The 18,112-nt window shown below is 46.8% G+C and overlaps 1 protein-coding gene across 4 annotated transcripts in view; it reads left to right on the top strand.

The window, feature by feature from the left end:
• Positions 1-94: 94 nt before the first annotated feature.
• LOC117364690 overlaps positions 95-18,112 on the top strand; it is a 195,761-nt gene continuing 177,743 nt past the window's right edge. For 3 of the 4 annotated variants that reach the window (XM_033954171.1, XM_033954172.1, XM_033954169.1), the window contains exon 1: positions 97-138. In XM_033954171.1, the coding sequence (XP_033810062.1) occupies positions 105-138 (34 nt within the window). In that variant the 5' untranslated portion in view covers positions 97-104. Of the gene's footprint in view, positions 139-18,112 lie in introns of all 4 variants that reach the window. The other variant, XM_033954170.1, reaches the window with a different exon arrangement.

Raw genomic sequence — 18,112 nt, 5'->3', positions numbered from 1 at the left:
GCCGCCGGTCGTCAATTAATATGAATGAGTGGGTAGGCCGCTCTGACGAATTTTTTGCTGGGGGGGGGGGGGGTTCTTTCTTTTAGAAGACAAAGGCGAAATGCATGGAGAGCGTTTTTCTTTACCAAGGCCGAATAGGTAAAAGCTCTTGCGCGTATCTTTTCTGCACCCGTCCACCTCGCCCCAACTGGCTGTTACAGAAAGCTATCTCTGTCCCCCTGCCTTAGCCGTTAAAAGTAGGTGCCCTCTTCGATACAGCATGGCTTTCATGGAAACGTACACTGTCTTCATCCTGCAGTGTATTAACAGAGATCCTTCCACATAGTGGAGATCCTTCCACATAGTGCTCTCATCCCACAGACTCCTTATACTGCCTTTATCACGCAGCTTTACACATATCCACTTCCTCATCCGTGTGTTGTACAGACCTACTGTATACCAACTACTACTAATCATTTCTATAGTGCTATTCATTAAAACATTCAAGAGAGACAGTTTCTGCTCAGTAAATCCTCTTCTCTGCCCCCAAAGTGTGTCTGTTACACAGACCCATTTACTGTTTTTGCACACAGACCTAAATTCTCCTCTAACCCCCCTCCCAGAATGTGTTACAGTGATGTAGTGAGGGTGGGAGGCACCTGGGGTGGTGGCACTGCCCCCTCCGCTGCATGCCCCCTTTCCCTGTACCTCTAACTTCGCTGGCACCAGCAGCAGGGCTGCCAGATGGCAAAAAAATTTCTAGCCCCAACTCATGGCAAAAAGTAGCCCAACATGTGTCAAAGTAGCCCAAACAATTGTCACTGGAAACACCTAATTTATCAAACAAATATGTCAAACAATGGTACCTTGGTTTGCAAGCATAATTCGTTCCAGAAGCATGCTCGCAATCCAAAGTGCTCGTATATCAAAGCAACTTAGATCTAAGAAAAAACATATTAAATGAACCAGCGTTTTTCAATCTTTATGTGACTTCACCTCCAGCTTTAAATCTAGCTGTATTTGTCGGTTCCCTGACGCAGCAATGAAACGTGGCACGTCGGAACCAGTCACTATTTTCAAAGCTAAGTTATATTTTTCAAATACTAAATTATTGAAGTAATGACAGTATCAGCATAGCTTTTTGCTAGCACTTAATCTATGGAAATTTACATCTTCAGAGCCAATTCAATTTCTAGACACTGCGATGATTGGGTGGTGAGGCGGAGTAATCAGCCTTCATGTCTCTGAGCAGAGTCCTAAGAATAAGAATAGCCAGGTGGATAAAGGGGAATCTATAGACATCATTTACCTTGACTTCCAAAAAGCCTTCGACAAGGTGCCACACGAGAGACTGCTTAAAAAGATATGGAACCACGGGGTACAAGGGGAGGTCCACCGATGGATCAAAAACTGGCTGGCAAACAGGAAGCAGAGGGTTGGCGTAAAGGGCCACTACTCAGACTGGAAAGGGGTCACGAGCGGAGTTCCGCAGGGGTCGGTGCTGGGACCGCTCTTGTTCAATATCTACATAAATGACCTGGAGGCGGGAACTAAGTGTGAAGTCATTAAATTTGCAGATGACACCAAACTATACAGCAGGGCTCAAACCAAGGAAGACTGTGAGGATCTCCAAAAGGATCTAAAGCAGCTGGAAAAGTGGGCCGAAAAGTGGCAGATGAGCTTCAACGTGGGGAAATGCAAGGTCATGCACGTGGGGAAAAAGAACCCGATGTTCACATACAAAATGGGGGGAACACCACTAGGGGTTAGTAACCTGGAGAGAGACCTGGGAGTGATGGTAGACGCAACACTGAAGGCATCGGCGCAATGCGCCACAGCCTCTAGGAAAGCAAACAGAATGCTGGGTATCATTAAGAAGGGTATTACGACCAGGACAAAGGAAGTCATCATGCCACTGTATCGTGCAATGGTACGGCCGCATCTGGAGTACTGTGTCCAGTATTGGTCGCCGTACCTCAAGAAAGACATGGCGGTACTTGAGGGAGTACAAAGAAGAGCAACCAAACTGATAAAGGGAATGGAAAATCTCCCATATACCGACAGATTGAAGCAGTTGGGACTTTTCTCCCTGGAAAAGCGAAGACTTAGAGGAGACATGATAGAAACCTTCAAGATCCTGAAGGGCATAGAAAAAGTAGACAGGGACAGATTTTTCAAATTAAGGGGCACCACAAGCACAAGGGGGCATTGGGAGAAATTGAAAGGGGACAGGTTTAGAACAAACGCTAGGAAGTTCTTTTTCACTCAGAGAGTGGTGGACACATGGAACGCGCTTCCAGAGGCTGTTGTAGACAAGAAAACATTAAATGGTTTCAAAGAAGGTTTGGATAGATTCCTAGAAGAAAAAGGGATTGGGGGGTATAGATAGGTATAGACCATTGCTCAGGCAATGGGCCTGATGGGCCGCCGCGGGAGCGGACCGCTGAGCAGGATGGACCTATGGTCTGCCTCAGCGGAGGCAACTTCTTATGTTCTTATGTTCTTAGGTAATTGTGAATGAGTAAAGTTTGGAATTTTGTGTGATAACACTGTAGTGACTTTTTCAGGTCTCAGTGATTGGTTTAGCGGCTGTAGTAGTGAACCCGTCTCCCCCCCCCCCTGAAAAGAGGACTAGCAGGAGGGAAGCCCAGTCCCTCCTGCTGGAACCCTGAAAGCCCCCCCCCCAATGTCTGTGGCAAGAGTGTCCTATTCCTCCTGCCATCCCCACCCCTAGACATCCCCTGGCAGGAAGGATGCCCAGTCCATTCACTTAGGTCCCAGATTCCCTTTTCTGCTTTTCTTTGTTTTTTTAACTGTCTTTCCAGGATCACCTATTTTATATTATCCCAGGACAAGCAGGCATCCTATCCTCACATGTGGGTGATGTCATCCAGGAGCCTGGATGTGGACAGCCCCACAAGCAGACTTGCTTGAAGAAACTCAGAAGTTTTGAGTCTGTCACACCGTGCATGTGCGAGTGCCTTCCCGCTCAGCACAGGGCGCATCTCCTTAGTTCTCAGTTTTCCGCGGAGCCGAGAAGTCTGTCTTTGACGCTCTGCGCTGAACTTAGTTCACTTCATGCCTTCTCTCACTGCAGCTCGTGTTTTATTTTCTTATTACCGTGTCACTGTGCTTTTCTTTCAGTCATTGTTAAAAAAAAAAAAGGTTGAATTTTTTCATCAACTAACGGCGGGGCCTGTCGCATGCCGTCAGCCTGCGGACTTTGACTTTGTGGCGGCTATTTTTCCTTCTATGTCCCGGCTGGTCACAACTGTGCCTACAAACCTCCCTGCCCTTTACCTTCGTGGGCTGTGATGTCTAAATTTCCTTCTTGCAGCAGACGGAGCGTTGAAGCTGCGTGTGGCTGCCATAAAGGTCTTCTCTGACGCAACCGGAAGTTGCGTCAGAGACGACCTTTCCGGCAGCCGTATGCAACTGCAACGCTCTGGCTGCTGTAAGAAGGAAATTTAGACATCACAGCCATGAAGGTAAAGGGCAGGGAGGTTTGTTGGCATAGTTGTCAGACGGGGCCTGTTGTCCGGGGGGGGGGGGGGCGGCTAAGGTGTGTTCTTGCTGCGGGGGGTGGGGGGTGAAAGCGCCACGAAGGTAAGGGGCAGGGAGGGAGAAAGGGAGGAAAGGTGGGGTGGAGAGGAACAGATGCTGAAAGGAAATGGGTAAAACAGAGTGGAGAGAAGGACGCTGAAAGCGCATGGGGAAGACAGAGGGGGGAGAAGGACGCTGAAAGCACATGAGGAAAACAGAGTGGGGAGAAGGACGCTGAAAGCACATGGGGAAGACAGTGTGGGGAGAAGGAAGCTGAAAGCACATGGGGAGAAGGACGCTGAAAGCACATGGAGAAGACAGAGTGGTGAGAAGGATGCTGAAAGGACATGGGGAAGAGATAGAGTGGGGAGAAGGATGCTTGTAGGACATGGGGGAAGACAGAGTGGGAAGAAGGACGCTGAAAGGACATGGGGAAGACAGAGTGGGAAGAAGGACGCTGAAAGGACATGGGGAAGAGAGAGTAGGGAGAAGATGCTAGCAGGGAAGAAGACAGAGATGACAGACTATGGGGAGAGTGGAGGAAAGAAGATGGGTGCCAAACCAATTTTGAGGGGGGGGGGGAAAAGGAGAGGCACAGTAACAGAGCAAATGGAAGACACAGAGAGAAGAGAGGCAGTGGATGAAAGGAACTGAATGAGAAGATGAGGAAAGCAGAAATCAGACAACAAATGTAGAAAAAAAAAATTCTATTACTTTTTTTTTTTTTTTTTTTGCTTCAGGATAAAGTAGTATATTAGTTGTGTTGATAAAAATTTATAAACAAAGCCCTGCCAGCTGAACATCTTTTTCTTCAGTTCAGCAGCCAGGACTTTGATTTATAAGGAAGGAATAAGCTAAATATTGCAGTACTGAGGCTTGTATGGATGCTGCGGGGACGGTGACAGGGCGGTAAATGGGATGGCAGTGATGATGACGGGGTGGTGAAGGGGATGGCGGTGACGGGGCGGGGAAGGAGACAGAGGGCCGGGGACAGTACAGTGACGGGGACAGATTTTTTTCCCCGTGTCATTCTCTACCTCACACTCTATACAAGGAGCCGAGTCTTTGGGAGTGCTTCGAGATACCTCAATCCAGACCACAGAGTCTATGCGCCTTCGATCTACAGTAGAGAATGACATGGTGACAAAATTCATCACCGTTCCCGTCCCCGCGGATAACCGCGGGAAACCATCTTCATGTCATTCTTTAAGGAGAGAGGGAGGAATCAGAGTATGAATGGCCACAACCACTGACCCGCAAGCTTTGCTTTGAAGAATGCTGGTGTAGAAGGACTGAGCTTGAAATAGACACTAGAAAATGACATGGGACTGTAAGCGTGCTTTGGCCTTCTACTTAGAATGCACCAAACCACACAGATCTGCTCCTCAACTTTTTGTCTCCTTCGATCCAAACAAGTTGGGACATCCGATTTCTTTTTTTATTTTTTATTTTAATAATTTTAATATAACAATCTCAATACAGCACACAATTAACATTAAATATAATTCATAAGCTTAATAAACTAATAAGAATAATGCATCTTATCTATACTACAATTAAAACAATCCCATTCCCTATCTCGCCCACCCCGCCTCCCAGGAGACTTGTCTTCCAAAACCATAAGGGTAGGATAATTCTTTCATAGAGCTTGTTTTTCCAATTCAATATAACTCTCCCATATATCATTAAATTTTGCCCCTTGATTAGTTAAAAGGGCTGAAAGTCTATATTTTTCGCACACTATTCCTAAATGTTCCCTCACAGCTCTTAAAGTAGGTACATTTAGCATAAGCCATTGCTGAGCTAGATTCAATCTAGCAGCTATGAATGCAAAGTCCAAAAGTTTACATAAGAACATAAGCAATGCCTCTGCTGGGTCAGGCCTGAGGTCCATCTTGCCCAGCAGTCCAATCACGCGGCGGCCCAACAGGTCCAGGACCTGTGCAGTAATCCTCTATTTATACCCTTCTATTCCATTTTCCAGCAGGAAACTGTCCATTCCTTTCTTAAATCCCAGTACCGTACTCTGCCTTATAATGTCCTCTGGAAGCGTATTCCAGGTGTCCACCACACGTTGGGTAAAGAAGAACTTCCTGGCATTTATATTGAATCTGTCCCCTTTCAACTTTTCCGAATGTCCTCTTGTTCTTTTATTTTTTGAAAGTTTGAAGAATCTGTCCCTCTCTATTCTCTCTATGCCCCTCATGGTCTTATGAGTCTCTATCATATCCCTTCTCTTTAGATTGAGAAAGTGTTAAACCTTCTATTCTTACTCCCAACAATGCCCTTTCAGCATTCAGCTTAAGTGGAGTCTGAATTAATCTGCTTACATACTCAAATACTTGCTCCCAAAACTTCTGGACCCTTTGACATTCCCACCACATATGATAGAATGTACCTCTTTCACCATATCCTTTCCAAAAGATATCATCACTCTGCTTAATACATTTACTAATTAAGACCAGAGTAATGTACCAACATACTAGGAGCTTAATAGCATTTTCCACCAAGGAGGTAGCCCTAGCTGTCTGAAAAAGATGTGATACAATTGCCCCCCACTCATCTATAGACCATTCCTTCTCCAAGTCTTTTTCCCATGCTTTCATATATGATGTTTTAGTTACTTTATCTTTATTTGAAATTTTATATAACCAGGAGATACATCCTTTTACTATTGGTCCCCTAACCCTTTTTCAAATTCAGATTTCTTTAAAATTCCATTACACTTTGCCTTATATGTCAATATATAGTTTTTTATCTGTAGATAAGGAAAAAGGTCTCTCGCTTCTAGTTGATATTGATCCTGAATATCTATAAAAATTTTTACCTCCCCTTCTTCAACTAGAAGAACATACTAATCCTTTTGCCTCCCACTTCTTAAAAATTCCCCCCTCCCTACCTGGTATAAAATCTTGTGCATATAATATAGGGGAGAAAAAAAAATACCTTTTTCTCTACCTAAAAGTTTTTTCCTAACACTTTTCCAAGTTTTCAGAGAACATTTACTGAAGGGATTATTTATGTCAAATATATTTTATTGAGCACCAATAGAAAAATAATCAGCAAGAAGGACATAAAACAACAAAGCCGCTCCAATTTTACAAACAAATCCAAGAAACCCACCCACCCCAACCCAACTCCCAACCCACCCCTCCCCCCTTTCCACTCTCACTGATGTCAAACAAAACCAAACAACATGGGAAGAAACAAATACCAGGGGCTAACAGTTCAAAAGGCGACTATGAGCCACCGGAGATAAAGTGGACCAAAAGGGCTCCCAGATCCGCTGAAAAGCCCGTCCTGGCAAAGATGAAATGTCCTGTACTCCCCTCCTTTCCCAGAAAAGCAATGTAATCATGTGACAACGCCAGAGGGAATAGTCTGGTCCTTCAGCTTCCATCCACTTGAGTAGAATCACTGCAGTCCAACGAAGAAATGTAGAGGCCCAAGGCCGATGGGGATGAAAATGCAGAGAGGCACCAAATAACACCAAGGCAGATCTCTGAACAGTAATGGTCCAAGTGGTATCTACAAAAAGAAAAACAGCATCCCAGAATGCCTGTATTGATGGACAGGACCAAAACATGTGTCCGAGACCTGCATCCGGAGCTCCACAGCGCCGGCAGTCTGCAGTCAAGGATGATATCTTCTTTTTTAAAGGCCCCTCTGCCACAAGAGGCCATTCGCTGAAAATCAGGGGTGGGAAATTTCATGGCGACACCAGGAAGTTCTTCTTCACCGAAAGGGTGGTCGATCGTTGGAATGAACTTCCACCTCAGGTGATTCAGGCCAGCAGCGTGAAGGATTTTAAAAGGAAATGGGATACACATGTGGGATCTCTAGGGGGGTAAATTCAAGGGGGTAGGGTTGTTGGAGTGGGCAGACTTGATGGGCTGTGGCCCTTTTCTGCCGTCATCTTCTATGTTTCTATGTTTCTAGTCCCGCCAAGAAAGCTCTCCGAGGAGAAACATACAGACGGAGAGTCAATTTGTAATGTTGTTCCCACAATGTTGCATATTTGCAATACAAAGGTAACTTTTTAATAGCATGCAATATTACATTTTCAGAGAATTCCATATTCAAATCCCCCACCCAAGCATCCTGCAATTTAACACAATCAAGCATAGGGGACTCGTCCTTCAGATGTCTATGGTAAAATTTCAATGGGACAGGCTGTTGGGAACCAAATGTAAAGGCCTCCAGCAACAATTCCCGACAGGAGGCCGAAAGCTGGGCACTCGACAAGGAGGAGATGTAATGGCGAATCTGAATGTAAGCATAGACATCTGTACGAGGAAGAGCAAATTCTTCACAGAGCAGATCAAATGGTTTGATTAGACCCTCATCATCAACCAAATGAAACAAGAAACGAATCCCCTTTGCTTCCCAACGCACAAAGCTAACATTGTCCACCCCAGGAGGGAATCGTGCATTATTACGTAAGGGTAAAAAGGGAGAGACCGTAGAGCTAAGGGAATGAAATCTGCAAACCCAATGCCAGGCCCGACAGAGAGAGCAATGCAACAACGCACTGGGCGCAGAGTCCCATTTAGAAAGCAAAGAAGAGTGAAGAAATGCACTAAAGTGGGTAGAGGTAAAGCAAGAAAGTTACAATGAGGTGTTAGTAAACGTGGAGGTGCCACTAAAGAGATCATTGATGTGGCGCATGCCACAAGCAATCGTTAAGAAACGAATATTCAACAACCCCAGACCACCTTTATACCAAGGAGAGGCCGCCCTCTTATAGGGGAGGCGAGCACGCTTGCCCAGCCAGAGGAACCGTTGCACGAGGCGTTCCAGATGTTTTTCATCAGCCGAGGACAAATAAAGGGGAAGAACCTGAAAAATGTAGAGCCACTGTTGTACAACTAGCATATTATAAAGACTCACCTCCCAGCAAAGAAAGAGGAAGACCCTTCCACAACTGCAACCGGGTCCCAAAGGTAGAAAACAAAGAACCAACATTTAAGGAATAGAGGCGAGCAAGATCCATAGGAATGTAGATCCTCAAGTAGCGAAGTTCAGACTCCGCCCACCGCAAAGGAAAGGAACCCCGCCAAGACGTACGAACCGCGGGGCGTGAAGGCAAAGCCAAAGACTTATCTAGATTCAGGGACAGGCCAGAATGAAAACCAAATTCCGAAATAAGATCTAGTGCTAGGGGCAGAGAAACCTCAGGGTTAGTCAAGATTAAAAACATATCATCCGCAAAGGCCAGCGTCTTCAAGGACTCACCCGCAATCCGAAGGCCCCGCATCTCGTCAGTGTGTCGCAAAGTACAAAGTAAGGGTTCTAAAAAGAGCAGAAAAAGCAATGGAGACAGAGGGCAACCCTGTCTAGTCCCTCGAAAGATAGGAAAGGAATCCGTGCGAAGACCATTCACCAAGATTGACGCTCTCGGATTGGAATATAAGGAACGAATAGCACTAAGATAAAACCCCCCCAACCCCACATGTTCAAGTGTAGGAAACAAGAAGGACCAGTTAACACTATCAAATGCTTTTGAGGCATCCAGGCTAACAAACAGCGAGTCCATACGCAATTCCTGGCAATGAGCCAGCACAAAGAGGACCTTGCGCACATTGCGAACTGAATGCCGACCCCGAACAAATCCAACCTGGTCCTCATGGATAACGGAAGGGAGAAGTGGCGCAAGTCGGTTGGCCAAAATACGGGAAAACAATTTTAAATCAACATTAAGTAAAGAGATCGGGCGATAAGACCCCGGGTCATCTGCCACCTTACCCGGCTTCAATAATAAAGTAACTAAGGCCTCGTTAGCATAGCGAGGAAAGGAGCCTCGATCTATAGCCGCATTATAATAATCAAGTAGGGGCCCGCAAACGTGGTGAGAGAGAATACGAAAGAACTCACCAGAATACCCATCCGGTCCGGGAGCCCGACCCGACCGAAGGGACTTAAAGGCAACCTGTAGTTCTAATGCTTGCAAAGGTTCGTTAAGACGCGACGCCGCATCAGCAGCCAAGCGCGGCATGCCAGAGGGGTGCAAATAGTCTGCTACAAGATCCCCGGAGATCTCTTCCGGCTCAGCATAGAGTCGAGAAAAGAAATCAGTAAGCGTCTCCGCCACCTGAGATGTTCTGGTTACCCGACCTCCCCCTGGCGACTTAAGGGTCAAAATCGGTTTGCGACTTAACCGAGTATCTACTAGACAGGCCAATAACCGCCCCGGTTTGTTACCAAATCGGTGAAATCGATATTTATGGAAGGCTGCCCATTTCATAGAACGGGAATGAAGTAACGAATTAAGCGTAGCCTGGGCTGACAGATAATGTTCCCGAGTAACGGGGGAGGGAGCAGCCTGAAAGGCTCGTTTAGCTGCTCCTAAATCACGTTGTAAGACGACGATACTACTATTGATGCGTTTGTGTCTGGCACAGAGGAAGGAGATAATGTGACCCCGAAGCACAGTTTTAGTGGCTTCCCAAAATAAAATGGGATCATCGTGGTGTTGTGCATTATGCTGAAGGTAATCATCCCATTACGCCTCCAAAAAGATTTGAAACTCTGCATCCTGGGCCAAATAGAAAGGAAATCGCCAAGAAGGAGAACGAACGTAGGTGGGATCTAAGATAATATCAATCCAAATCGGAGCGTGATCAGAAACGGTCAAAGGGCCAATCTCTGCGGTCGAAACGGAGGAGAACTGACCCACCGATACAAAAATGTAATCAATGCGAGACCAGGTATTATGAGCTCTGGAGAGATGAGTATAGTCTCGAACCTCCGGATGTAAAAGGCGCCAGGGGTCCACTACAGAAAGCGTGTCGCACAGATCAGCAAGAAGATGGCCACGAGCCCCAAGAGTAGAGGAAGATTCCCCCGGATTTATCTAGTTCAGGATTACTAACCAAATTGAAATCACCCACTAAAAGCAAAGGATCGCCAGAATACCGGGAGTGAAGGGCAACCAAGTCACGTAAAAATACGGATTCCGATGAATTAGGACCGTAAACCACAAGTAACAAATAACTCCGGTCTCCCAGCGAAAGACGCAAAAGTAAATGACGACCCTCCGGAGATTTATCGAGGACCTGCACTCTGAGAGGCGAAGATTTCCGAAGCAACACTGCCACTCCCCTATAACGGCCAGATGAAGAAGCAAAATAAACCTCCCCCACCCAAGAACGCCGTAATTTAAGATGTTCCTCATCCGTGAGCCGAGTTTCTTGTAAACAAGCAATATCAGCATGATGACGCTGAAGCATAGCCAAAATTTTAGACCTCTTAATAGGGGACGTAATGCCCCCTACATTCCAAGAAGTGAGCCTAAAAGGTAAGTTCACAGCGGCCAGAAGAAAGAAAAAAGAAGACACTTATGCAAAGAAGGCCACCTAATTAAGACCCCAGGAGCTCAGCCTCCCCCAGGGCCACCAGTCACATATGGCATCAGGACAGGAAACAAGAGGAAGAAAAGAATCTCCAAATTAGACCCCCCACACGAACAGGAAACAAGAAGTAAATAAAGGGGAAAGAAAAAACAAAGCTCCCCTCGCAGAACAAGAGAAAAACAGTCCCACACAAATCACAAACCCAGAAAATAAACCTCCAGCATCAGTGAGAGTGACCCACCCCGATCCATGACCCGACCCAACCCCACCCCCACCTCCCCCCCCCAAAAACCCTATCCCCATTCCCAACACAATCGCACCCCTTGTCCCACCAGAGCAGGAGCAAGAGAGGAAGCCACGAATCAATGTGACCTGGGCCCCAAACCCTCCCCACCCACCCACCCATGGATATCTGAGTGAACATGCGCCCCAGAAGAACAAGCACACAGTCTCCAATCCAATCCCATACCACGCACAAACCGCTTCAATGCAACCAACAACAGACCATCCCCAAAAACAAAGTATTAAGGCAAAAAGGAAGGAACCACTCGTACTGGAGGCCAATCAAACCATGAAAAAGAAACCCCCAGGCAACCCATCCAAACAAGCATCCCAAACACCAATCATCCAGCACACACAAACCAACCCCAACCCCAAGGTACCTCCGTGCAGTCCAAAAACGCTACCATGCACACCAGAACGGCCGAGCAGAAGCCATTCCCATAGGAAATAGCAGAATAACAAAGGTGGTCGAACTCTCCACTAAGGAGAAACCAGGCTGACCAGAGCCAACAGGCCCTATGACTAAGCATAGTGGCAAGCCCCACTGCAGTCACAGTCAGGGTCCTGAAGAGGAGCCTGAGGTGGTCGGCAGCGAGTCCAAATATGCCTGTGCCTCCTCTACAGTGGCATAGCCTCTCCACCCGGCCCCAGTCCAGATCTTGAGGTGGGCCGGATATTGTAACATGAAGCGCTGCTTGCGATCATACAATGCAGAGCACACTCTGGAAAAACGCCGCCGCCGTTCTTGAAGAGCAGGAGAATAATCCTGGAAGATCTTCAGTGGCATATCCTCATAGGTCAGGGTATTACACCGCTGTTTGTAGGCTCGCATCAGCTCCGCTTTATGCGCCGAGTTATGCAGTTTCATAATAGTGACTCTAGCTCTGGTGTGATCCTTGGAGCGCCGGCCCAAGCGGTGCGCCCGATCCAAGCGCAAGGGCCCCATGCTAGCTGGTAGAAACATAGAAACATAGAAAGATGACGGTAGATAAGGGCCATAGCCCATCAAGTCTGCCCACACTATTTACCCACCCTCTTAAGTCTTCTGACCCCTTAAGTATAATTGTAATTATACTGTCACTCTACTGACCCGCTCATTCAAGTCCTAGTGACCCTATCCCTTGGCATGACCTCGTAGGGATCCCACATGGGTATCCCATTTGTTCTTGAAGTCTGGGATGCTGCGTGCCTCGACCACCTGCACTGGAAGCTTGTTCCAATGCTCGATCACTCTCTCCGTGAAGAAGTACTTCCTGGCGTCTCCACGAAACTTCCCTCCCCTGAGTTTGAGCGAATGTCCTCTTGTGGTCGAGGGTCCCCTGAGAAGAAAGATATCATCTTCCACCTCGACCTGTCCCGTGATGTACTTAAATGTCTCAATCATGTCTCCCCTCTCCCTACGCTCTTCAAGAGTGTAGAGCTGCAATTTGCTCAGTCTTTCCTCGTACGGGAGACCCTTTAGCCCCGAGACCATCCTGGTGGCCATCTGCTGAACCGACTCAATTCTGAGCACATCCTTACGGTAATGTGGCCTCCAGAATTGCACACAGTACTCCAGATGAGGTCTCACCATGGCTCTGTACAATGGCATCATGACTTCAGGTTTCCTGTTGACGAAGCTTCTCTTGATACAACCTATCATCTGCCGTGCTTTAGATGAAGCCTTCTCCACTTGAGTGGCTGCTTTCATGTCAGCACTGATGATTACTCCTAAGTCTCGTTCTGCCGTAGTCCTGGTTAAAGTTTCTCCATTCAGGGTGTAAGTTCTGCAAGGATTTCCGTTACCGAGATGCATTACCTTACATTTCTTGGCGTTAAAGCCCAGCTGCCATATCAAGGACCAACTTTCTAAAGTACACAGGTCTTGCTCCATAGAATCCTGTAGATTATAGCCGTTTACTATATTGCATAGTTTGGCGTCATCAGCGAATAAGGTTACTTTGCCTTGAAGCCCTTGAGTCAGATCCCCAATGAATATGTTGAAGAGGAGTGGGCCCAGGACCGAACCCTGTGGCACTCCGCTAGTCACCTCCGACATTTTACCGTTAACTACCACCCTCTGAAGTCTGCCATTAAGCCAATCTTTAACCCATGCAGTTAGAGTCTCTCCTAATCCCATCGATTTCATCTTGTTCAGCAGCCTGCAGTGTGGGACGCTGTCGAACGCTTTGCTGAAGTCCAGGTACACGACGTCCAAGGACTCTCCTGAGTCCAGTCTTCTTGTTACCCAGTCAAAGAAGTTGATTAGATTTGACTGGCATGACCTACCCTTGGTGAATCCATGTTGGCTGGGATCCCGGAGATTTCCCTCGTTCAGGATCGTATCTAATTTATACTTAATTAGTGTTTCCATGAGTTTACACACTATTGAGGTGAGGCTTACCGGTCTATAGTTTGCAGCCTCAGCCTTGCAACCCTTTTTATGTAGAGGAACGACGTTGGCTGTTTTCCAGTCTAACGGAACTTTCCCCGTACTTAGTGAGAGATTGAAGAGCACTGCCAACGGTTCTGCCAGAACGTCTCTCAATTCTCTGAGCACTCTTGGGTGTAAATTGTCCGGTCCCATGGCCTTGTTTACCTTTAGCCTTGCCAGTTCGTTGTAAACGTCCCCAGGTGTGATATTTATAATATATTTATTGAAGTGGTAAGTCAATTCCAACATACAAAAATCAAGAACATTTTGTTAAATCACAAATCTCTCCCCAATCCCAATCCTCCCAATCTTCCCCATCCCACCCCACCCCACCCCACCCGGGCAGCAGCAGCGGTAAAAACAAACAGTTCAAAAGGAACCAAATTATATATATAATATACAAGTCATACGTCCCAAAGTCGCTGTTGAATAGTCGAGACAAATGTTAAACTAAAGTTGTACCAGCATTGGCGGAACAACCTGCCCTTTTTTGTCTTCAAGTCCACGAGATCCCTGCGTTCCAACAACATTTGCTGTAACATTAGGGACCTCCACTGTTGAAGAGAAGGAGGTTGCGGCGAAAGCCATTGCGTCAGTATACATTTCCTGCCCATGAGTATTGTCTTTCTGAGGAAAAGCGCACACCCCTGTTTAGGTGGATGGAAACGGATTTGTAGCGTAAAGAGAAAGTTAGGGTGCATCCTCCATGAGCATCCCCAAAGCTCGGCCACCGCAGACACCAATGTTAACCAGAAGGTAGACACCAAAGGGCATGTCCAAAACATATGTCCGAAAGATGCCATAGGGTGTGCGCACTTTCCACAACCAGAAGTCGCGCTAATCCCCATAGTCATAGCTCTCTTGGGGGGATAAAACGCTCTCAATAGAAATTTGTAATTTCGCTCTTTCTCTATTGCGGATAGGGTAGGGTCGTTCCCCACCCGAAGGCCCTTTCGTAACACATCGTCTGAGATGGGCACTAGAAGATCAGCTGACCATTTCTGAGCAAGAGCAATTAAATCCAATTCTCCGGATAAGTCCCGTAAGAACCCATGGAAAAATTTCAACGGGATAGGGTCTTGTGCAGTAAGGTCAAGCGCTTCCCGTAAACTAGATTGAACTTCCTCTCTCAATGGCACCGGGGTCAAAGTATGTAAGTAATGATAAAGTTGTCGAAAAGCAAACCAGTCCCCAGGTGACACATGGAATTGTGTTTGTAATTCAGCAAATGAAGTAGGAGTACCTGTATCCTGCACCACCTGGGATACATAATGCAGACCCAGAGTCGTCCAACGTCTGAAAATTGCAGAGTCCAAGCCGGGAGTAAAGTCCCCGTTGCCAGCCACAGGGAGATATGGTGTTGTAACAGAAGAGATCTTCAGCAACTTACATAACCTCTTCCAAGCTATGCGCATTACCTGCAAAAAGGGGTGTGAATGTAGCAATGGCAAATCAGGCAAATGCCTAACATGTAACAGGTAGCTAAAATGATAAGGTCTAAATTCAAAGCATTCATTCTCAGGCAAAGAAAACCAAGTAGTGTTACAAAACCAATCATGAAGATGTCTTACTTGACACGCAAGGGCAAATCGTGAGATATCCAGTAAACCCAACCCCCCTCGGTATTTTGGCAACATCAACTTGGACAAGGCTATCCTAGCCCGCTTACCTCGCCATAAAAATGCGGAAAGGTGGGAATTTAATTGTGTTAAGTGTGTTGGTGTTAATATAATGGGTAGCATTTGTAATATATAGAGCCATTTCGGCAATAGTATCATATTGTATAACGCTATTCGACCTGAGAGGGATAAGGGGAGGGTCTTCCAACCAGCAAGTGTAGTCTTTGTACGATGAAGTAAAGGTGAAATATTAATGGAATACAGCCTGCCCAGGTCCTGAGGGATCACCACCCCCAAATATGTCAGCTGGGACGAAGCCCACTGTAAAGGAAAGTCCCCCTGCCATTCAAGACGTACCTCAGGTGATGTTGACATTGCCATGGACTTCTGTTTATTAAGCACTAAACCAGAGTATAAATGAAATTCATCCAGAAGATCCAGAGCTCGGGGCAGTGAACGTTGCGGAGAGCCCAATATAAGCAAAAGATCGTCCGCAAATGCCAACACCCTCAGTTGGGACGAGCCCTCCGGGAGCCCCACAATTTCGTCATCTTTTTGTAGGGTACGTAACAAGGGGTCTAAGTACAACAAAAACAGAAGAGGTGACAATGGACATCCCTGTCGCGTCCCCCTGCCCACCGGAAAGGAAGTAGAACGCACACCATTAACCAATATAGATGCCGTAGGTCCAGAATAAAGTGAACGAATCAATGCCATATAACTATCCGGAAATCCCATGTGTAATAAAACCTGAAATAGATAGTGCCAATGAACCTTATCAAAGGCTTTCGCCGCGTCCAACCCAACCAGCAGTCCTGGGGACTTGGCTTGCTGAGCTCGAGAGTAAGCCAGGAGCACCCGGCGCACATTAATTACCGATTGACGGGAACGCACAAAACCTACTTGCTCCGGCACAATGATGGTGGGCAATAGGGCCGCCAGCCTATCCGCCATGATACGCGCTAAAATTTTGGAGTCAACATTCAACAGCGATATCGGTCTATAGGATTCAATATCAGTTGGTGATTTAGATGGTTTCGGGATCAAAGTAATCAGAGCCTCGTTCGCATACCTCGGGAAAGAGCCACGTTTCTGAACCTCAGAGTAATAATTCAAAAGAGACCCCCCTATGGATGACGATAGGATCTTGTAAAACTCTGGGGAGTAGCCGTCCGGACCGGGGGCAGTACAAGGCTTCATTGTTTTGATCGCCTGTAACACCTCTTGAAGCTGTAAAGGAACATCTAACCGGGAAATCTGAGCCGCTGACAATTTGGGCATCCCTGCATCCTCTATATAATCCTGCACATCCGGTCCAGCATAAGGACCCGGGGAAGCATAAAAGGTTGCAAAATAATTCCTAAAGCAGGAGGAGATGTCTGCCGCTGAAGTTAGCACTTTCCCCGAGCTCTCTTTTATTATGGCAATGTATCTGGATCCCTTCCAGCTCTTGGCTATCGATGCTAATAGTTTCCCAGTTTTGTTACCGTGTTTATAAAATTGATATTTGCGAAAAAATAATAGTTTCTTTGTCCGCTCATGGATAAGGGAATTCAATTCAGCCAGAGCAGCGGTATTCGCCTCTCTGGTGGCCACAGTGGGGTCATGCAACAGCTCCCGCTTCAGGAGTGTTGACTGCCGTTCGAGCTGCACTATACGTTGTGCAATTCTCCGGGTCCTAGAAGTCACATAGGCAATCACATCCCCACGTAACACCGCCTTCGCCGCGTCCCAAAATAATATAGGGTTATCCATATGTTGGGCATTATATGAACAGTAATCCTCCCATCTATCGGACAGAAATTCCCGAAAGTGAGAATCATTATGCAGGTAAGAAGGAAATCTCCATCCCAGCCCGGTATCCATGGGACCCCCCACCGCTACGTCCAACCAAATCATATGGTGGTCGGAAATCTCAAGGGGGCCAATTGTAGTCTCCGAGACCCGAGCAAACATGCTCTCCGAGAGTAAGGTATAATCAATTCTGGAAAAGGATCCATGGGCTCTAGACTGATGTGTATAATCTCTGTCGGTGGGGTGAAGCAACCTCCAAGGGTCCACCAACCCCAAAGCCCGACACAGATAGGTGACTCCCTTCGTCCTTCGCACATCCGTGGGACCTGTCCCCCCAGAACGATCCACCCCAGGGTCCAACACTTGATTCAGGTCACCCACTAGTATCAGTGGGTCACCCGAATTCTGCAAACATATGTTAACCAAATTTTGAAAGTAAGAATGTTGGTATCCATTGGGGCCATATCCCACCAATAATCTGAAGGATCCCCCCGGTCCAAGTACCTTCACTAATAAGTATCGACCATTTGGATCCCGTCTCAGGACCTGGACAGTACAGGGTAAGCCCTTTCTAATCAATATAGCTACCCCTGCCCTCATCCCTGTGGAAGATGCATAGTGTATGTCCCCAACCCAACCCCGCCGCAGTTTTTGATGTTCTATATCAGTGAGTCTAGTTTCCTGCAAGCAAGCTATGTCAGCTGAGTGATGTTTCAACTGTGATAATATTTTCGTACGCTTAGCAGGCGACGTAATACCTGATACATTCCAGGAAATTATACGGAACTGCCTATCACCCATGGCATACCCCACTCTTCATGTCATAGGAAAGAAACCTTCCAGTGAAAAGGGTCCTAGGGTGCCCAGCCTCACCCCTAGACCACACAAACACACTCCATTCACACAATGTACATGATCCCAAAACATACATGAACCATAGATAACAAAATAGAACAAACATAATGTGCCCCCTAAATACCGCTGCTACCCCCCGTTCTCCCCAACAATCCCAATAATCCCTACCATTAGGGATAAGTACAGGTCACGAAAGTCACCCCACCCGGGGCCGCCCCTTAACCATAAAACCGGCCCTCAAGGGGCTAATGGAACAAAGTCCCCTCAACAATATG

Source organism: Geotrypetes seraphini, chromosome 8 (genome assembly GCF_902459505.1).
Source record: "Geotrypetes seraphini chromosome 8, aGeoSer1.1, whole genome shotgun sequence".
Classification (NCBI taxonomy): Eukaryota; Metazoa; Chordata; class Amphibia; order Gymnophiona; family Dermophiidae; genus Geotrypetes; species Geotrypetes seraphini.
Note: the sequence above shows the minus strand (reverse complement) of the source record. Positions and strands in the feature narration are given on the sequence as shown.